General features: G+C 35.6%; 1 protein-coding gene across 6 annotated transcripts in view; it reads left to right on the top strand.

The window, feature by feature from the left end:
* Positions 1-901: 901 nt before the first annotated feature.
* The window catches only part of AMPdeam (AMP deaminase), a 443168-nt gene continuing 420639 nt past the window's right edge, over positions 902-23430 (top strand). For 3 of the 6 annotated variants that reach the window (XM_090412444.1, XM_090412451.1, XM_090412439.1), the window contains exon 1: positions 902-1256. In XM_090412444.1, the coding sequence (XP_090268570.1) occupies positions 1159-1256 (98 nt within the window). In that variant the 5' untranslated portion in view covers positions 902-1158. Of the gene's footprint in view, positions 1264-23430 lie in introns of all 6 variants that reach the window. The other 3 variants (XM_090412463.1, XM_090412458.1, XM_090412471.1) reach the window with 2 other exon arrangements.

Genomic DNA, 23430 nt, shown 5'->3' with positions numbered 1-23430 from the left:
CACTATGATGATGATGATAATAATAATAATAATAATAATAATAATAATAATAATAATAATAATAATAATAATAATAATAATAATACCTCTCCTTAAACCGATTGACCGATGAAGAATTAACGACCACCTCAGGAAACCTATTCCACTCATTCATCACCTGTGAATGGAACCTTAGCATTAAGAAGTAATGACCGACATAATGCGAAGAGTTTAAGTTGATATGTTAGATATGATGTAGGCAGGGGAAACTTTTCAGATAAATCTGTTTACTTCTGTAATGTATAAACTTTTTTTTTTCTCTCTCTCTCTATGGATGAATTTGACTCCAGGATAAATAAAAATATAATAATAACAATAAACTTAAATCTGGCCAGTGGTGCACCCAGAGGGAGGGGCCAAGGGGCATGGGCACCCCCCAAAGAAAAGGAAAAAACACTAGAAAAATTTCGAAAAATCTTTTCCTAATTAAAATTCATTTTTTTTTTTATTTATGTTGTGTGCTACTTATGAATTAGCGATCACTGCAGATGCTCAGTTATAGGTCGTATGCGATGTGTAGTGTGTATTCGCAAAACGTCTACTCGACTCCCCCCCCCAAAGGTTAAATCCTGAGCGCTCGGCCCCCTCCAAGATTAAATCCTGAGTGCGCCACTGAATCTGACTCTGACACTATGATAAAATATGGATTAAAATGAAGACAAAATTTACATTACTAAGTCAGACAATATAGCATACCAGTTAAAATTTAGGAATAAATTCCTCTTTAAAACATTTATGTATGGTAACTGTTTTAAAGAGTTCATAAATAATATTTTTTTTGTCTGTGACATTAAATAGAACTTTTAGCAGGAGAGGGCGCATATATCATTAAAACACACGGTTGTGGCAGTGATCTGTCAGTATGAGCTTGACAGTTTTGATGCTGCTGAAAATGTAAATATATTTGGCAGTGTGTTTGGGATATTCTAAATACCCAATTTTTAAAAAATCAATATTGTCCTCAGTGTTGACAAGTATTCATAATCCTGGAAAATATTGCATATAAAGATAACTGAATTTTCTTGCCTGCGTAATAACGATAATATATGCATATGCAAAGATTGGACTATAATTGAAACGTTTCGTGGGTAACGCGAATTGTCAGTTGACGTTTGGTGTATGCGGAAATATTGTAAATTGAATATATTCTGGAAAGTTTCTAAGAAGAAAATATATACTCCAGAGCATCAATTTTTATGGTGCTGGTGTGCTGAGCCGTGAGTCGTAGGTTTCTAGCTTATTTTTTTAAATTATTTTGATATTTTGACTTGATTATTTTCAGATTAGAGGAACTGAACACTATTTATTATAAATTATGTTTGATTTTACTTGCAATTTACTAGTGATTACATTTGTCACAAATTATCGGTTTATTTACATTCATAGCTACATTTATCACTTTAAAGAAAATCTTCAGTGAAATGCTTTAAAGGGAAAAGAATTGTCATGCTGACTTCAATTGTCGTTCAAGAAATTAAATGGAGTAATTATTAAGTGAAATCTTTTGACTTTTACAAAGGTAGTACCTTACCACAACGTACATGAAATTCAATGACATATTCTGCAGTCAGTTTAATGATAAAATTTTTAATCTGCATAAAATAAAATGTTTTTAACTTGCATAAATAATTATTTATTCGCACCCACTCCGAAATTCATTCGAGGTCTTTAGCACTGAAGAGTAATTTGAATACTTTAAATTAAATTTGTTCCGGATATTTATTCGGGAAGTGCATTACAATGTTATCGATCATAATGTCCTGCAATGCAATTTTTTGAAAGCGGCTAATTATTCTGTGTAATTTTCATTTTTTCTTTTATACCCCCCCCCCCCATTAGCCTGTACGCTTAAGAGATGGAGGGGAGGAATTTTGAAATTCTTTCTAAAATTTGATTAATTGGTAGGTCTTATTTACTGCATGGAAACCTTTTACTTTCCACAGTTTATTTTCTCACTATGAGTATGGTGGATGTTTATAGATATTCCTAGATAGCAGTAGGATTGTCATTGCATAATTCAGAATAACATCAGGAATACATTTCACTTAAAGAACCAAACAAATCTGGTTTAGCAAGCCAGCCAGGCATTATCTACAAAACAATGGATTCAGTAGAATTAAACCAAAGTGTTACAGAAAAGTTTTCTTTTGGAGAGACTGCATAAGGAAAGCTATGAGTATTCACAACCCAACCTGAACAAAAACGATATTTAAAAATAATTTATTAACTAAATTATTTTATTGTAATTTATTTTGAATGTCTATTAATGCAGATGAAGCTATTCTCCTGTAGCTGATAGTACACAATGTCATGTGCTTTCAATTGAATTGTTCTCTTTTTTTTTTTTTTTAATGTTTTCCTATAATTGTATTGATAATGGCTATGAGACTGCTGTAAATTTTGCAAATAAAGACATTTAAATTAAATGTAAGTGATTCTGGTATAGAAATATTATTATAATAATATTATAATAATATTTTTATAATAGAATTAAAATAATATTTTACAATGAATTCTTCCTCTTATGTCTTGATTTTTAAAAGAAGTCATTGCCTAGTGTAAGATTATATCTGTTTAATCAATGGCATTTTTCTTAATGCCATCTTTGGTCTCTAGAGTAAGGTCCTCATATTATGTAATTCTTATTCCACTGCAGTAAATATATACTATAGATTCTCAGTTTGTTATGGATGAGTTTTTTAAATAGGAAACTAAACAGTGTATTATCTGTTTATTGATGACTGTTGTTTACTTCATTCACAAGGTTTTTTATTATGTGATTCCTCCAAGGAGTCCAATGACTTGTTGTGGGAAATTACCCTACTTCATTCACCTCCCATCTCAACTACTTAAGCCTCCAATTTACATACACAAGGGCACTAACTACCATCAACACACAAAGCCATCTACTGCCCACTAGTAGTATTTTCTCATAGTAGGTTATGTCATTTCTATTTACTTATTTAAAAAGCAAATTTAAACCTTTCCATTCATACCATTTGAGTTACCTGTAGGGCTTTTCATGAATTATCTTCATTTTTTTCTAGTCTGCGGTGACCTACACTTAAATGACTCTTAAACTTTGAAGTGTAAAATATGACCTGCAGAAAGGAAAATTTCACTGCTAAGAGTACCCTAACAGGTTTCTATCACATCCATGAATCAGCATAACTCTAATATTTGTCTTGAGATGTGTGTGCATGTTTTCAGTACTGGTAGCTCAGTAACCGAACATTGTTTTGTGGAAATAGTAAATCCGAACCTATTGTTCAAAGATGATTTTTGAGGTCAGTAATTTAAACCTAAAATCTGCATCTGTTTCTGAAGCAATTTGTGGATTTGGTTGCTCATGCAAAGGTAAAAGAAATTGCATACTATTACAAAATAACAGTGCATATTGAACTTAATTGAACTTATAAAAAAGTAATTCAGAAAACAGTTTGATGGAAGAAGTGAAAAAAGATGGAAAGGACTTGTACAGGATTTATTTGAGAAAAATATTAATATGAAAGAGAATTTGAAATGAGAGCATTTGTTGAGGAACCCATTAAAAAGAAGTGAAGTGATATCAGCAGTGGAACAACTTGCAAAAGGAAAAGCTCCTGCAGCTGCGATAGTCCCAGTGTAATTAGTCAGAGTAGGTGGGAATGAAGTAGTAAATATATTAACTAAAATTTGTCAACAGGTTTGGAAGTAAATATACTGGCCTAGAGATTGGGAAACAACAATATTCATTCCATTTCCAAAAAAGAAAAAAAAAATCATTTTTTTGTGATCTATAATCTGGCCGTCGCGAGATTAGATCGTGCCCTGAAGCAAACAATTAAATATCACCCCTGATGGATTATAAGACAAAAATATAAGAAAATCTCCAATTGCTTTTTTGTTTTTATTACAAGAGAAACATTAATGCAAAACAATTACATAATAATTTTAAATGTTTGCTCTCTGGGGATATCGCACAATAAAACTATTTATAAGCTCTTCTAAATTTAAATTATAAACTATGTCCACCTCTATCAATATAGTTGCTAGACCAACCAATCTTTCTTTGGTCATTGCTGCTTGCAAATAATTTTTAATCAGCTTAAGCTTGGAAAAAACTTCTTTCTGCTCTCACTAATAGGAATTGTTAGTAGCGAAGGCACCTACGACAATATAGCTGAACGAGTGCCCTTATTAAGTGGCACCATGAAGCAAGCTGCCTCTATGTGCTACGCCCTGTCAACGGTACTGTGTATACTGTCTCCCTATCTTTTTAATATTTATAGCAAACATATTATGAGAATGGTTGACTTAGACAAAGACCCAGCTGGAATTACAGTTGTGGCAGAAAAATAATTTAAGATATGCAGATGATACAACCCTCATACCAGAAACTAAGGAAGAGCTAGAGCAGTTGATTCTATTGGATAAGAGGGAAAGCACCAAATCCAGCCTTAAGCATCAGCACAACAAAAGTGATGACTTCTAGCAATTTAGATGAATTTATGATAGAGATAAAATTAAAATTGTTGAAAGTTATGGTTTACTGGAATCTAGAATCCAAAATAATGATAAATGTGAGGATGAAATTAAAGGGAGGATAGCTGTGGGAAAATGCTTTAACCTGACCAAAATATTTGAAGATAGAGGTGCAAGTAAAGCCACAAAAGTTAGACTTACCAAAGTGTTTCAGTAGTAATGGGAAAGCTGGATTTTTAAGAAGAAAGATGAAGTGAATTGATTTGTTTAAATTATGTGCATGGAGGAAACTATTAGGAATCCTGTGGACTGCAAGGATAAATAATAAAGTTAAGAGAGTAAGACAGAATGCCCCTTGGAGGATCACTATTTAGTAATCATCGCCTCCAAGTGGACATGTGAGCAGATGACCCATTGGAAAAGGTAGTTGAGGAAGATTGAGGGCATGAGAAGGATATGAACACTGCAAAAGAGTTGGATGGACAACATAAAGGAACTTGCAACTGCTGAAAAAAAAGATGAGGCCGAGTAAGATGGAGAGCCTTTATTCAGAAGATCAAGATGAAGATAATCAAGATAAGATCATGAAGATCAAGATAATTGAAAATGACTGGATGGTGCATAACAACCATCCACATCACATGTTTGTGTATATATTGCAACTATAAATATATATATGAAATATACTCTCAGGGGACCCTGCAAACCCTAGAGAGCGCGTCCCCTGGGTGGTGGATAGGGGAGCCCACCATTGTGTATACTGAATAAGGACTCGTGGACCAACAGGGCCATAAGGGGCAATCACCTTGATTGTAAGGGAAGCGGCACTCCCATGGACCCCTAGCTGGATCTGTCCTCTCCTTCTACTACTTTGAGGAAGATCCACTTACTTTAATCTTTCCTATAAGACCTTATCAGCCAACTCTTCTTATTTTATGACCCCTATGCTATTAGAGTACTCGAGGGCCATGAGGTCTCTTTATTTCTGGCCTTACAACTATGCCCTCTCTATAAACCTTACTATAATTCTTCTATAATCTACTCTTTCCCCCTTCAATATACCCTATTCTTCCTATGGGTTTAAATTCGGAAGAAGGTTAGTTCAGAAGCCTTAAGGTAGCAGCCCTACCACTGAACTATTCCATCGTCAGGCTAGTCCCCTGACATGGAGAACATAATTCTACTAGTAAGCTGACAGAAAAAGGAATGGAAAAGATAAAACAAAAATGGAAACGACAAAATATAATACATATAGCAAACTGGAATGTAAGAGGAATAGCATATAAAGAAATAGAATTATACCAATTATTAAATGAAAGAAATTTTAAAATAGCAGTTTTTCAAACTGAAACAAAAGAGAAATTAAAAGGAACCATGAGAACTGAAAATTTTAATGTTGTATACTGTGGAGTTGACAGAGACCAAAGAGCACAAGCAGGAGTCATGATTTTGATTCATAACTCCCTTTCAAAACAGTTGAAACATTATAAATTATGGAATGAAAGAATAATAGAAGCTATAATAAAAATAGATAGAGGCTATTTAACAATAATTGGTTTATATGCCCCAGAAGAGGGAAGAGAACAAGATAATATTGATTTTTATAATCAGTTATAAAACATATATAATAAAAAAATAAAAATGATTACGTAATTTTAGCAGGAGACTTAAATGTAAGAATTGGAAACACAAAAATTAATAATAATGTAGGAATACATGGAGAACACACTCTAAACAGAAATGGTAAAAAATTGATTGACTTTGTAGTTTATAATAACTTAAAAATAATGAATTCCTTCTATAAACATAAAGACATACATAAATATACTTGGACAGCAAGAGGATGGAAATCAATATTAGATTACTTCATATTAAATGAAAAGCCATCAGAAGTTTCACTAGATGTTAGAGTTCACAGAGGATATGAAATAAGTAGTGACCCTTTCCTTGTTAAAATAAAATTAAGATTACCACCTAAATGGCTACAAATAACAAGAACAGAAAGAAAAATTGAAACATCATCATCAAATTCCTGCCATGTACAGGATATGGTAGTACTACATGAAAAAAATTAAATCATTACTAACTTCTTATCTACAATTTTCCTCCAAATCAGTCTATTACTTGTCAAGACTCCAACATTATCAGATCTTATATTTCTATCGTCTAAGGCACTTTGTACCGTATCAATCCACCTATATCTGGTCTTTCTCTGGGTTATTTTGCTGCCAACCTGGCAGAGAACACTTGTTTTACTAATCTTTCTTCGCCCATTCTGTTTAAGTGACCATACCACCTGAGATTAGCTCTGCTAACGCATTCCTGGATGTGCAGACAATGTCAAGTTCTTTCCTAATATCCTCGTTTTTAATACGATATTGCCATTGATGCCATCTGTTCACGCCTCTAATCTTTCTCAGGACTCTCATATCTGTGGTCTCTAGTCTTTGGTCAAGTGTTTTACTTCTGACCCAGCTCTCAGATCCATAAGTTAAAACTGGTTTGAACACTGTCTTGTATACAGCTAATTTAGGGTTCCAACTAATTTCTCTCTTATTCCATATGAATTTATTCAATTGACTTCCTACCATACCAGCTTTGTTGATTCTGTTGTCTATTTTCATATTTAATTTACCATCTTCAGTAAAAATCGTGCCTGAGTAGCTGAAATGTTTCACTTGTTCCACAGGTTCTCCATTCACAACACAGTTGACATTTTCAATGATTCTGCCTATTTTCATTGTCTTAGTCTTTTTATTGCTGACCTTCATACCATATCTATTACAACAGCTATTCAATTTAGTCAGAGAATCTTGCAGACTTGTAGCGGATTTATTTAGAAGCATAACATCATCCGCATAAAGCAAAGGGCTGACATTAGCATCTCCAATTTTGATATCATGTTTAATACCACTTTCTTTCATAATGTGATCCATATAAAAATTGAATAACAGAGGGGATAATGTACATCCTTGTCTCACCAGATTTAACATTAAACCATCTTCCTATACTTCCTTCAATTCTAACTGCTGACTTACAACTCAAATAAAGACTAAGTATTGCTTGATATAATGCCCCATTGACACCATATAACTACAGCGTATTGAATAGCTTCTCTCTTGGCACCTTGTCATATGCCTTTTCCAAATCGACAAAACTTAAATACAGATCTCTGTTATATTCCCATGCTTTCTGAACTATTTGTTGTAAAGTGAAGATCTGATCCTGACAGCCTCTATTTGGCCTGAATCCAGCTTGTTCTTCACCAAGCTTTTCTTCCACAATTCTTCTCAACCGTTTCTCAAGTATACTTGCATAGATCTTGCCAGAAACACTCAGTAGGGAAATACCTCTGTAATTCTCACATTCAGTTTTATTTCCCTTTTTATATATGGGTACTATGAGAGCTCTACTCCAATCATTGGGAATTCGTCCCTCTGTCCAAGCTTTCTGAACTATGCAGTGCAGCCACTGTAAGACTCTTATACCACCATACTTCAGCATTTCTGGTCGAATATCATCTACTCCTGTTGCCTTTCCACATTTCAAGGCTTTGATGGATTTTTCTACTTCAAGTATGTATATGTATTCCTGACTACATGCCTGGTCAGTGTTTTTTACCACTGTGTTGTCATCACTGCTTGTTTCGTTTAGTAGTTTTTCAAAGTAATTACTCCATACTTCAAGGATATCTTTTTCTCCCGTTTTCATGTCACCTTTATCATCTCTAACTCCTTTTACAGCACTCTTTTCCATTCCTAAGCTTCTTCAACAACCTCCAGAATATCTTACCACCTTCTTGATATTTATTTTCTATATTCTTGCCAAAGTCCTCCCATGACTTTTGTTTAGCTAGTTTTATGCAGTGTTTAGCATTCTTGCATTTGTCTCTGTGTTCTCTAAGAGCACAAGCTGACTTAATTGACAGGAACTTTTGATATGCTTTCTTCTTTTCCTTCACTGCCTCTTTAACTTCCTGTGTCCACCAGAGAGTTCTGATTTTTTTTATCCTTGCAGACAACTTTACCACATGCCTCTCTGGCAGAATCAATCAATGTTTTCTTCAGAGTTTGCCACTGAATCTCCAAGGTTTGATTCCTGTTCTCAAACTCTTTCATTTTTTCTTCAATAATCTTTGTGTATTTTAGTCTACAGTTCACATTTGAGAGCTGCACAACTTTTATTCGCTTTAAAACTTTCTTACATCTTATTCTTTTCAATATGAAATTCAATTTTATCTTGCTCAAGACTAAATAGTGATCACTTCCAATTTCAAATCCTCTGTACACTCTGGTGTCCTGCACCAGGGAGAAAATATCACTATCAACAATAACATAGTCAATGAGACTTTTCTTATTCCTTGCCTCTTCTCTCCATGTGAATTTGTGTACATTTTTATGTTGGAACATGGTGTTAGTAATAACCAGTCCATGTCCTGAGCAGAAATCCAACAGGTGTTTGCCATTATTATTAGCTTTGCTCTTTTCTCCAAATTTTCCCAAAATATTTTTGTATGTCTCACAATAATTTCCTACCCTGCTATTTAGATCCCCCAACAAGGACCAACTTTTCCTTTTTCATTGTGTCAGTTGCTTTTTCTAAAGCCTCAAAAAATTCCTCCACTTCTACCTTAGTGGAACTTTCTGTGGGACCATAGGCACAAATAAGTCTCATTTTCCAATTCCCCATTCTCATATTTGCCCACATTACTCTATTTGAGACTGACTGCCATTCCAGAAGATTAGCCTCGTATTTTGTGTTGAATACTATGGCTACTCTTTCTTTTCCTTGATTGTCATTGCCTGAATATAACATTTTGTATTTATTGCTCAGAAATATCTCACCAGTTTTTGTCTTTTTTGTTTCAGTCACCCCTATTATGTCGATCTGGTACTTATCTAATTCCTCAGCTAGCTCCATTTCTTTGCCATTCAGGCTTCTTATGTTGATAGTACCGATCTTTAACTCTGGTGATGTTGAGTTGGGGTTTGTTTTCAGATTTGTTCCAGTAGCTGACTTTTCGCTGTTCGCCCTGGTTCCCTGGCAAAAACAACGGGGGCCCTTGTTTAACCGGGCGATGCCCCAGCCGGCATGAAATTTTGTCATGTTCTACCATCATTTTTTTATTTTGGTTTAACCAATAAGAATACAATTTGGTTGGCTAAATTCCAAATTGCCAGCCCATCCTCGTTCGTTCAGTATCCAAGTAGATACCCAACAGGGTGCACCATGAGAAGGTGAGGATTGGACATTAGGTCAGAAACCCAGGTCGGTTCTCCGCATTCCTTTAAAGGCTATGTGGAGGTCTCCTCTCAGTTATACAGCTGAATGACTCAAATGTACAATGGCTATATGAACAAAGAATTAACCAATATCTAGACAAAATAAAACAAAAAGAAGAAATAGAATGGCTTAATATAAAAACAATACTAAATGCAGCAGCAAATGAAAGCTTAGGAAAGACCAAAAAATTCAACAAAAGGAAAAAACTGAAGAAAAACATTGTATCTGGGATGATACAATGAAAGAAATAATCAAAAAAAAAAAAAAAAAGAAGAAGCCTATCGCAAATGGTTAAGCAGTTAAAGATTAGAAGATGAAATAGAATATAAAAGAATAAGAGCCATAGCTAAAAGAGAAGTCGGAAAAAGACATAGAGAATCATGGAACAGATTTGTTTCTAATTTAGAACATGATTTATATAAAATAAGACCCAATGTATATAAAATTGTGAAACACTTAAATGCAGATACCAAAATAAAACATAAAATTAAACACTGAATTGAAATTAGAAGAATTTCTAAATTACTACACAGAATTGTGGACAGACAAATATTTTAAAAAAAGACAACTGGCAAACAATTAACGAAAATGAAAAGAAAATAACTAAAGAAGAATTAGAAATCAGCCTGAAAGAAACAAGAAATGGAAAATCACTTGGAGAAGATAAACAAGGTTCAGACTATATAAATATGCAGGAACTAGATTCAAAGAAACTCTTATTATTTTTAAATAAAATTTATTCAGCTGGTATCCCCCCCAATAGAATGGGGAAAAAAGCAATTGTGATTCCTATCTTTAAAAAAGGTAATAGAGATGACCCTAAAAACTATAGAGGTATCAGTTACTTAAATATAAAGAGCTAATAAGCTTAATTTCGGCAATGAAAACATTACTTAAATTAAGGGGATATTAAATCCCACATAGTTTTAAAACCGCCTTCTCCACCTTCGCAACGAGCTGCCCTGGTATTGTACTACGTACTAGGATCACTTGCATTTGCTAATGCTAGTGTCGCCAATACTTTATAATTTACTATATTCGGCAAGAATCTCTCTGATTCCAATCTTTGAGTTTCTTATTCGGTTTTAAAATTATTTGGGATTTAATATCCCCTTAATTTAAGTAATAGAGGTATTAGTATACTAAATTCCTGTTACAAAATATATAGCAGAATCTTAAATAGCAAACTAATGAAATACTCAAAACTTTATTTTAGAAGTACAGAATGGATTTAGAAAAGGACGATCATGTATAGACCTGGCCTTTTGCCTAAAATTAATAATAGAGAAAAGAAGAGAATTCAATTTAGAAACACATATTGCATTTATTGACTTTGAAAAAGCATTTGACAAAGTTAAAAGAAACATATTATTTAACATATTAAAAGAAAGACAAATACCAAATAATATCCTAAAAGCTATCACAAGTATATATGAAAATAATCAAATACAAATAAGATTAAATCCCAAGCTATCATATACGAGAGAGATAAAACAAGGGGTCCGACAGGGATGTCCCCTCTCAGCAACTCTTTTTAATATCTACTTAAATGAAATAATAATAAAATGGAATAAAAATTTACATTCAAGGAATTAAACTTTCTCCTACAGTAAACTTAAACACTCTTCTCTTTGCCGACGACCAAATAATAATTACAAATTCTGAAGATAAACTACAGAAAGCTATTTTAGATCTAAATAAGATATCCAAAGATTATGGTATGATAATATCAACAGAAAAATCAAAAACTATGGCCTTTAAAGGACAAGATCCAGCAAGAACTAAAATAGTATTAGATAACAAGATCTTAGAACAGGTGAATTCATTTAACTACCTAGGATGTACGATCACATATGAAAAAGATATAAACGTAAAAATTGCAAAATATTTAAAAATAACAGGTGTAATTAACTCTATATTTAAACCAAACCTAGTTCAAAAACAAACCAGACTAAAAGTATATAATACATTAGCCCTACCAGTCTTAATGTATGGAAGCGAAATCTGGACAATAAAACAAAAAGACAAAATAAACATAAGCAAAGATTAGCAACAGCAGAAATGAAATTTATGAGAAAAACTGTTTGATCACAAAAGAAATGAAGAAATTATGAAAGAATTAAACCAAGAACCAGTAATAGAAAAAATTAAAAAATATAAACATAAATGAATGGAACACATTCAAAGAATGAAAACAGAAAGATTATCAAAACAAGCCTTAAAGTACAAGCCATTAGGAAAAAGAAAACCAGGACGTCCTCTTAAACGATTCAATGATGACTTCTAAGGCCTAAATCCTTGATATGCATGATGATGATGATAAATATATATATATATGTTGTCAGTTTTTGCATTGTATTATTATTATTATTACAACTTCTATGGAATCAGCAGACTCATCGTGGGAGGTTTGTTCAACTGACGACATATCTGTCATGCTGAATCTTAAAATCCTTAATACTCCCTGCATTAACAGCACATTCCAGTAATGAATTCCATTCACTGACAGTTCTCCATGTAAAAAAATCTACTCCTCACATGCCCTCTTCACCACCCTCCTCTGGTTCTTCTTCTCTCACCTTCTACAGTTTTATAATTCCCTCTAGGTTAATCTGATAAAATCCTCTCACTAAGTTAAACATCTCTATCATATCATCTCTTATACACTAAACTCTGCAATCTGTATTTCTTTACCCTCTCCATAGCCAATATTCCAGAATCCTGATATTGTCTTAGTCACTCTTCTCTTGACCCTCTCCAGTGTTCCACATCACATTGCAAACCAGGTGACCATATCTGAGGACAAGAGAAGAGATTAAGAGAAGCATTTATGGTAGTGAGTGGTAGATGTTATTGTGTGTAGTTCAGAATTACGTAGGGGAGATATTGAGTTGTTTTTCCTCCCATGATGATCCCTTGGAGACAGCATGTAATAATAATTTATAAATGTTGTTCTTCTGCATTATTACCGTTACCCATTTTATAGAATTGCTTAAGGGATAACTTTTTTTTTTTAAGGAGCCAGTTTAGCAATAACGTGACTGTTGTCAAAAGATAATTGCACTTAGTGTGTTAAGTACTCAAGGTAGTAAAAAAGTACAATTTGTTCTTTCTGCAGACTGCTAGTTCTTACTCATCAGTAAGAACTAAATAACAAAATAACCTATAAACTGACCACGTGGTTAGCCTAGTGGCTGTGTGCTTCACAATCATATGCCTGGGGAAGGAGTGTCTCAGGTTCATTTCCCATCGACGATGTGAGGAGCGTGAGGATCTTCCTCAGCCATAGCCAAGTTAGCCGGTCTTGAGCGTGGACAGCAGGGTTTTCTCCCCAGTTTATCTGGGGTTTTTCATCCTGCAAGCAGGCAAACTGGCCCTGTGAACACACATGGATACAGTCGGGAATACTTAAGACAATCCCTCCAGCCATATTTCTGAATTGTCAGCTGTGCTGGTCACGAGCCCGGATAAAAATAGGGGGGATTGAGGTGGTGCTGTACCTGCCCGTAAAATGGGCTCACAGCCATTGAATCACCATATGAAATGAATGACCTATATTGCATGCTCAACTATGTTGGAAAAATGGTTAGGAAATCAGTAGAGGTTTGTAGCCAGTATCAATTGGAATGAATGACTTATATTGCATGCTCAACTATGTTGGAAAAATGGTTAGGAAATCAGTAGAGATTTGTAGCCAGTATCAATTGGGGGAATATAATGCTCCCAAGTCAGTGCAACTGTGTCTGGATGAAATGGCCGCGAGAAGGGAACTGACGGAGTTTGAAAGAAGCATTGTGATAGGATGCCATGTTGCAGGTCTATCTCTTTGGCAAATTGTTGACAAATTGGGCCATCCCAGGTCAGCAATCAGTGATATCATGCTTAGATGGAAGTGTAGAAAGTCCATTGCAAGTGCTACCTGCAGTGGACCACCCACCACACTCATAGAACATGACCGTAGGGTGCCACAAAGGATGATATGTGAAGTCCACCATTCATCGGCCAACACATTGAATTCTTGAATGCAGTGTTCCGGGCATTGACTGGAACATGAATCTGCACAAACTCAGGGCTCACAACATGAATTTTCATGGTAAAACCACAATATGTAAGCCCCATATTACCCAAACCAATATGTGGCATCATCTTCAGTTGGTGCAAAGAGTATATACAGTGGGACGTGAAAGCTTGCAGAGCTTTGTTACGAAGTAACAAATTACTACACTCTCTGCTGAGCAGATGGATAGGCGTGGTGGATGCCTGGTGAATGTCTCTTACCAGAGTGCATAACCCCAACTATGAAATTCGGAGGTGACGGTGTGGTCCTGTTTTTCCTGGTTTAGTCTTGGACCGCTGTTTGTGATGCCACTAACATTGAATTCTGAGATGTATCTGAACATTCTGGACAATACAATGCTTCCTACTTTGTGCCATTTCTGTGGAGCTGAACACAGTCTCTTTCAGCAAGACAATGCACCATATCACAAGTCTGCTGCTGTAAGTGCATGGTTTCTGGACATGAACATAACATTACGGCACTTGACTGGCCTCCACAAAGCTCTGATCTCAACCCTATTGAACATCTGTGGAATGAACTGGAATTTTGGGTGAAGTCAAGGGATATCCCCCCCCCCCCCCATAACAGTCCAGGACCTCATTACATGCCTGCAGGAAGAATGGTCAAAAATTCCCATTGCTCACTATCATATGCTTGTGAAAAGTATGCCCCATAGAATTGCTGCAGTCATTGCAACATTTTATTAAGGTGGGCGGCATTGCTGTTTGTTCCTCACACTGTGGTGTCTGTTGACATCTTTCCAAGCAGTGTGCATTGTTAGGAAAGAACTCAAGTTTACAGTAGAATATAATAAAGATGTACATCAATACTGGCATGGAATTATTGGAAGATGACTCAGGAATATCAACAACACTGAATCAAACTTATAAGAATTGTCTCAACTTCTTTCTCTCCCAATCCTAACAAAAATGTACTCTGCAATCCACATTTCTTTAACCTCTCTTCACAGCCAGCATTCTAAAGTCTCGATCTTGTCTTAGTCACTCACCTTTGGACCCTCTCCAATGTATCTACATCACATTGAAAAACCAGGTGACTAGATTTCAGCACAATAGTCCAAATGTGACCTGACCAGTGCATTATACAGTGGCACAACCACTTCCTTATCCCTACATGTTAGAGTACTTCTTATCATAGTAGCACTATGATGTGCAGCCTTTGCAACTCCAACAATATGCCCTCTATATTTCAGTCTACTGTCAACCATCACTCCCAGATCTCTAATCTCATCTGCTTCCTGCAGTATGACACCGTCGATATAGTACACAGCCTATTTCTGCACTCCAAAATGCAGCACATTGATATTAAAACTACAACCCCACTCTTTTCCAAGTCAAAAGGCCATTCAAATCTTCCTGGAGAGAATTAGCATCAGCAGTGCTACTTATAATTTTTCCCAACTTTGCATTATCAGCCAACAACTGAAGATTCCCAGTCAGTCCACATGATATATCATTTACAAACAAGTTAAACACCAGGTGCCTAAGAACAGAACCCTTGGGCACAGCACTGGTTACTCTCCTTTTTTGAGACACTGTTCCATCATACACAACCTGCTGGTATTGTTCAGAGTCAATCTCTGACCCATTTAACCAATATACTATCTATTCCCATTCTCTGCAGTTTGTACACTAACTTATCATGTGGTAATCTATCAAATGCTTTTGCAAAGTCCAAAAATATCACTGTATATGATTCTCCCTTATTTGACACACTTGTTATTTCATAAAATGCAAGTAAATTACTAAAACAGGACCTATGCTTTACAAGTTCATGCTGACCATCATAAAGAATGCTATATCCATCAACCCAATCCTGTATTCTATTCCTTGCCAATCTCTCCAACACTGTGACCACAACCACAGTTTTACAGATGGACTATAGTTGGAGACTTTTGTCTTAGAACCATGCTTGTGGAGTGGTGCTATTTTGCCTTCTTTCTTCTCCTTAGGAACTCTATCCACTACAAGACTTTCATTAAATAGCCAGGTCAAGGGCATAGCTAATTGTGGTGTACATTCCTTAAGAATATGTGTTGATATGTCATTCATCTATTCTCACAGCCTTATTAACATCTACTCAACCAACATCTGATATACCTCTGTCTCTTTCACTTCCAATTTTCCTAATACTAGCCTCTCTTCTATATATTGCACAGCATCATTTACACTAGTATAATATACATTGATAAAGTACTTGTTCAATAATTCCACTATATCTTTTGCAGCTTTTAGTCTACTGCCATGACTATCCACCAGTATTAACCTGCCATTATTATTCTTCCTCTTGCTTGCCATGTAGCAGAAAAATTCCCTTGAGTTTACCTTGGCCTGACCAGCCAATCTCTCTCATACTACACCTTTTCTTTCTTTACCATGCTTGGCAACATTCTAGCCTGCACTTTATACTCTTCATGGATCCAATCACCACCAACTGTCTTGTACCTCCTCCATAACATTTTCTTTTCCAGCACAGCTTGCTTTATTTCACTGTTCCTCCATTTCATCCCTACTCTATTTACTTGCTTAACCCTTGGTATGCAGTTATATTTTGTCAGATACTGCCTTGTGAGTTTCCATGCATTGCTGACATCTTTTCCACTCAGCTCATCTACCCAACATACTGATGCTGACTGATTACAGAGCTATCTATAATCACCTGCTTTAACTTCCACATGTATCCATTTTTGGCAGTAATCTTTTCTTGTTACATCACTTCCCAAACGAGCACCTCATGATTACTTTCACCAACCGGCGGCAGTGTCAACGCTTCATTAACAATTACATCTTGTGAAGTTATCACCAAATCCAAAACATTAAAGCCTCTGGTTGCTTCAATCATATGCCTTAAGATACTTATATCTCAGAAATTCTACAAACTCGCTCTTCTTGTTCCCATACACTATCTCATCCTTCCATTCTATATTTCTGTAATTAAAGTCTCCCATCAGGATCACTTCTTTTGACATGCTGAACTAATTTGCCTAAACATTTCACAATCTGTATTCTCTGCATTCCCTGCTTATAACAGCATCCTGTCAGATATACTAACCTGTTTATTTCAACTTTACATCACACATTTTCAAAATTTGTGCATTCCCTATCAACTTCCACACTTTGCAGACACAATTCTTCTGCAATCATTAACAGCACTCCCCCTTCATTAACTGGAAAATGCTGCTGCTTTCATAGGAGATTGTTTCCTTCAGTACAAATCACCTTAAGGTTTCTCACATCCTAAAGTGGATTCGAATCTAGGTTTTTCAAACTGAAGTGCAAATGTTTTTTTGATCATGATATAGAGGTTGAAGACTCCAGTAAGCAGCTATAATAGAACTATACATTGGCTTAACTAGTTATCTCCCAAAACTTGTTTTCAACGGTTCTTATGAATGTGACATAAGAAAGGTGCTATTGACCATGCTAGCTATAATAAACCTCACTCAAAGGTCATCCTTTTTTCTAAGATAGTGCAATTTTTTTTTCTGGTGAAGATTAGTCACTAATTCGTTTTTGTCAGGTAGCACTTTGCAATGTTTTTATTAGGTGTATATAGGTTACTGGACTGTTAGAGCAAAAATGCCCTTTATGCTACATCAGTAACACTTCAGTGTGCCTGCTGTTCAGTTTCACTGATTAGCTTATCAACAGGACAATGCTTATGTATATTTTTTTGTATGGTAATCCTATACATTGAAATTCTGACCATTATAATAAATACATTAATATGAGTAAGTTCATTCTTTTCCAGTCTTACTCCTTCCTGGTGGCATGAAGAGGTTAAAGATTAGTAAAGGAGGAGGAACTTAATTTGTCTGAAATAACTGAAGGTTGTAATCTTTAAAACTCTATAAACTGTTTCAAAAAGTATAGGTGGATGAGATGTGGGGATAGGGCTGGTTCACTTACTCTATATTGAGGTACTTGTAGATGGTAACCATTTGTTTGTCTTTATAGGTTTTGAGGATATTTGTAATCTTTATAAATACCATTCAGATTTTTTTCTATTAGTACATCCTATTCCATGAAAGTAGTAATAGAGAAGCAGAATATGTTAAGGAGAAAGAGAGAGATTTGCCAATGACTTTCTTTTAGTCAGAATAAAGAATTTTGAGTGTGTAGGTATACCATCCAAAATATGGAAACAGTATTCTAAGGTACAATAATTCAGGTGAAAAGTAATATTTATTTTTGATATATATAGTGAAACTTGTGGGTATCCATAACTGGGAATAACACTTGTGTCACAGTAAATAACTTTATTATGTAAATATTTTGTCTTGGTATCATAAGATATCATCAGTACAATTATCAAACAACAATAGGAATTGAATTCAATTAATTTTAATTTCAGCCCAGTAGTTTTAATCCATGAACATGGAACTGTATACATAGATTCCAATTTAAGCATGTGTGCTACTGTTTTTTGAATTCAATTCTAATTGATGTTCGATAATTTAATGATTATGTCTTATGATACATATGTGTTATTCTACAGTTAAGTAATATTTATGGCTGGAAAAGAGCCAAGCATCCAGGAAATTGAGATAGTTATAGATGTGAATTATTTATTCCAATCAAAACTTGGAAATTCCAAGAGGAGAGATGTATTTGATATAGTAATATCCAGCTCCTAAAACAATAAGAGATGAAAGTGAAAGGTGTTATGCAAGAAATGACATGATTACACTGATGGTAAACTATTTTCTCTCCATTGAAGGATCAGTTTATCATACAAGGATAGAAGATTGTGTAAAATTGTATTTAATAAAAGAAAAGAGTTAAGTGTAATTGCAGGAACCTGACCCCATCCCTTCATTAATAGAAGTCTAAAAATAGCTGTTCACTGCGCCATTCAGTATTCTAAAACAAAAGGAGAGGTAGTCCGAGTAATGGTATGTGGGAAATAGTGTTGAGGCCATACTATGGCAAGAAGACTTGGTCATTATCTGTATGGGTGTCATTTCCAAGTCTATCTTCTTTCACTGCATCTCTCTATTCTATCCTTTCATCTAACTCTGAATCAAAAGTGAAATACACAACAAACAGTAACAGTGTCACTGATTGAAATAAATCTTCCTCAAAAACTAATTTCAACAAAAAGGTCTAAACAAGCCAGAATCCTTATAAATGAAAAAAATCACTTTCACTTAATCAGCACCCATGGCATAATGACGTACCCCATCACTTACAGAAATCCTGACTATATCTGCTTTTTGACAAATCCAAATATCAGCTAACAACCACATTCCACTTTCACTATTCAAATTATATACTGCATGATTCCTTTTACTACAAGAGCAGCACCTGTACTTCGTGACTATCTGATATTGCTTGCCAGAGAATGCCTAATTTAAATTGATTGATGCCTCCGTAGCACATTTGGGAGAATAGAGGAACGTTGCGCCCTTCGATTGGAAAAGACCTGGGTTCAATTCTCATCATGACGGGAAGAATCTTTAGATGGGCTTTATCAGTTCAAGGTGAGTTAGCTTTTAGTAGAAGCTTTTGAATTCAGGAGAGTGGCTTTTACTGTGGGTAATGATGCAATAGAGTCATCTGTGTATGATGAGGTGGGAATAATACTAGATAACTTAGGTGAGTTAGCCGATCTCATACGGGGTAGCAGGGTTTTTCTCCTGGAAACTCAGATTTTTCATCCCACATACAGACAAATCGGCCTTCAAAACAATTTACAGACAAAAAAAAATGTTGATGGTGATGATGGACAGTAGATGGCATTGAATGTAGTAGTAGTAGTGTCATAGTAGGAGAATTAAGTGGTAGTAGTGGAGAAAATGAGATATATTTGGCAAGACAGAGTAAAGTACCCTTCCACAATGAGTCCTTGGACTCCTGGATGTGTCACGTAATAATAATAAATCATCTATTTTTGACCTCCTGTGACTTAAGGTTTTTTTTTTGTTTTTTGTCACATTTAGTAACATTTGTATTTATAGCTCCTTTATTTATTACTCTCCAAATTCTGAAAACCACTAACCCCTTCCTATCCACAAAGTTTGACTTCCTACAATCTGGTGGTCCAAGTAGAGAAATCACCTTCCCAGGTGACCTAATGTTCACAACCCCATCTAACTTTCCTTTTCAAACCTTTCACCAAGCTAGACAGGTATGTCATTACTATAAGCAGTGACCTAATGCAAATCATACCTCTTTCAACCAGAATTCCTAATAACCATTTCTGCTCTCCCGGTACCTAGCTTTATTTTTTTTTTAGCCAGTTCATCTGTACACTGTAGTGGTCACTGTATTCTTGATTGCTCATATCACAATCTTGTGCATATTGAAATTGACATGGTTATCTGAACCCCATTAGAAGATGGCTTGGAGATCAGAATTGATAGAGGTGTGGTGGTGGTTGTTCTGTAGGTCGAGGTGAGTTATGTAGAGTAAGGGAGGAAGGAGTACAATGTGCTGTCATGTGTGTTGACCTCCAACAATACACAGTATTGTGTATTGTGTTGGAGGTCAACTGAAGTTGGTCACTGATATATAGCAGGAAGAGGGTTGGTGAGAGGACAGAACATTGTGGAACCCAGGCATTAGTTGAATGGTGAGAGGATAAGGAACCATCCACCACCACACATAGTGGCATCCTGACAGAAAACAATCCAACTACAGAAGTCCTGAGACAGACTAAACAATGGTAGTTTGTTTAGTGAGCCTTTGTGCCAGACCTGGTCAAAAGCTTTGGATATTTCAAGTGCAACCACTTAAAATTTTCCAAACTTCTCCATGACATTTGTCCAGAGATGGATGACACGTGAGCAGATCTCCTGTTGATTAGCAGTGATGGAATCCATACTGGCAGTCGTTTATTAGGTGGGTGCCTTCAAGATAATGTAGAAGTTGGGAATTGAGGATTTTTTTCATTTACTTAAATAGGACTGAGGTGAGTGAGATAGGGCAGTAGTTGGATGGCAGTGATTTGTTGCCCTTCTTTGGAATGGGTTGAATATAGGCCAGTTTCCAGACTGGGATAGATACCATTGGAGTAAGAGAGCATATACAGGTGACATAGGATAAGAGTCAGTTCTGGTGCACAAACTTTCAGGACAATTGTAGAATAATGTCATCAGGCCTAGAAGACCTTGTTTGTGTCTAATTTGGACAGTATTTTTCTGATCTCTTTCTTGCAAAAGGATATAGCAGGGCATGGTATGTTGGGCATCTGGAATGGTGGGGGGGGGGGGGAATTTACCATTGTCAATTATGCGTGCATTGTAAGCAAAGTGTGAACCAGGAGATTGGCTTTTACTGTGGGTAATGATGCAATAGAGCCATCTGTGTATGATGAGGTGGGAATAATACTAAATAACTTAGTCATTAGTCTTCCCAACCCAGTGTCATCTGTCCATTTGTATTGAAATATTTTGCTCCTGAATTAAAACTCCAGAACTTCTTTACAATTTTGTATACTCAGCTGGCATTATCCCAATGTGTGAAAATAAGCATATCAAACTATTCCAAAAAGAAAAGATCAGTCTATCATCAGGCCACCAACTAATCGCTATTACCTCAGTCCTGTCTAAAATAATGGATGAAATCAACTCAACTGTCCCACTACCTAGAGGACTCTCAGTTAATCTGCAACCTCTGGTATCAATTTCCATCAGTCTAGATGCACAGTTGACCTCTTAGCCTACACACCCACCGTTAAACACGTGCCATTGAAAAGTTCGAGAAATCTGCTGTTTACATTTCCAACTTTTGGTTGTGTCTGGCAATGATACCTGCTGTGTAAATTGTCATCCTTCAGTCTATCTGCCACTACTGGTGATGGAATAGCCAGCTTTCTTTCTGGTTGTTCACTGCATGATCTGGATGACTTCTCTTTTTGAGATATGCCATTGCAGAAGTATATAGAGACTGTGTTCTATCATTTACCCTTTATATCTTGTGCAAAAATGATCTACTTTCAATCCTCAGTAATCCTATTGACAGCTTTGCTAATGATGGTACATTCTACTCATTCTACAAACCACGCAATACCCAGACATTCCAAGCTTCATTTTTTTTTTAAATTTCTGTTATTATTTTTACTTGGGTCCTTCATGAAGTCCAAGGACTCATTGCAGAGTGCACTATATAATTTACCATCCATCGCATAAGATGGTAACTTCGTGAAAAGGTCCTGATGCCAGACTTATATGTCCTGGAAATATCAAGAGTGACCACATGAATTTCTGCAAATCTTTATATGGTCTTGTCCAAAAGTGGGGAAGGTTAGTAAGGTCAGCTGTTGAATGAGAATGGCAGAATCCATGACCTCCATCACTTTTGAAAGTATTGAGGGAGGCAGTGAAATGATAATTTGATGGCTGACTTATATCCGTGTTTAGGGATAGGCTGGATAAGTACAGTGTGTCCACATTGGACCTCCCTAGTTTCAACGTGTTACTACTGCTTAAGTATATGAACAATGGTGTTGAAATTGTACAAATGAGAAGGAATACTAACCAAGTTTTTATATATAAAAAAAAAAATTCTGGAATAAACTCGTATAGTCCCTGGAATGTTTGATCAACCCTAACCTTGCATATGAAGGTGGTCTGAAAAGTTCTCGGCCTCGACTATAGATAGCAACACCATTAGCACGATTTTTTTTTCTAAGTTGGTTGGTACATCTGTCATAGGCATTCATGTGAAATTGCAAGTCGTTCTATCAAGTAGTTTGTTTTATACAGCTGTCTGAAGCAGTGTTATATCCCTTGAAATGGATAAAACTGAGTATCATGCGGTTATAAAATTCTTTGTAAAAGAAGGTTTATTGGCAAAAGAAATTCATTAGATGTTTATAAAAGTTTTTGGGCACTCCTCTCCTTCGTTTTCACCAATTAAATAATAGGCTGCCAAGTTTAAACATGGCCATACCAGACTTGAAGATGATCCACATGAAGGACTTCCAAAAAGTGTAACAACACCAGAAATCATTGATCAAGTGCATGATATGGTATTGGATGACCGGCGAGTCAAAGTGCATGAAATTGCTGAGACTATAGGCATTTCAAAAGAATGTGTAGGATGTATTTTGCATGAGGAATTGCAAATGAAAAAACTTTGTGCAAGATGGGTGCTGTGCTTGCTCACAGCAGATCACAAATGCACTCACATGAAAATCTCTGAACAGTGCTTGGAGCGTTTTAACAAGAATAAAACTGAATTTGTGCATCGACTTATTACTATGGATGAGACTTGGATTCACCATTACACACCAGAATCCAAACAGCAGCCAAAATAGTCGACAGAAGCTGGTTGTTCAGTGCCAAAGAAGACAAAGTAGGTCCATCAGCAGGAAAGGTCATGCCATCGGTGTTTTGGGATGCTAAAGGCATTTTGTTTATTAATTATCTTGAAAAGGATAAAACAATAACCGGGGAATATTATTCCAACCTTTTAACCAGAGTAGACAAAAAAATTCATGAGAAAAGACCTGGTTTGCAGAAGAAAAAAATCATCTTTCATCAGGACAATGCACCTGCCCACAAAGGTATTTTGGCAATGGGAAAATTAAGGGATCTGCATTATGAATTGTTGGAACATCCA

The sequence above is a fragment of the Typopeltis vanoorti genome, chromosome 2 (assembly GCF_054136105.1).
Source record: "Typopeltis vanoorti isolate ZY-2024b chromosome 2, IOZ_Tvanoo_1.0, whole genome shotgun sequence".
NCBI classification, from domain to species: domain Eukaryota; kingdom Metazoa; phylum Arthropoda; class Arachnida; order Uropygi; family Thelyphonidae; genus Typopeltis; species Typopeltis vanoorti.
The sequence above is the reverse complement of the archived record's forward strand: the minus strand, read 5'-3'. Positions and strand labels throughout refer to the sequence as shown.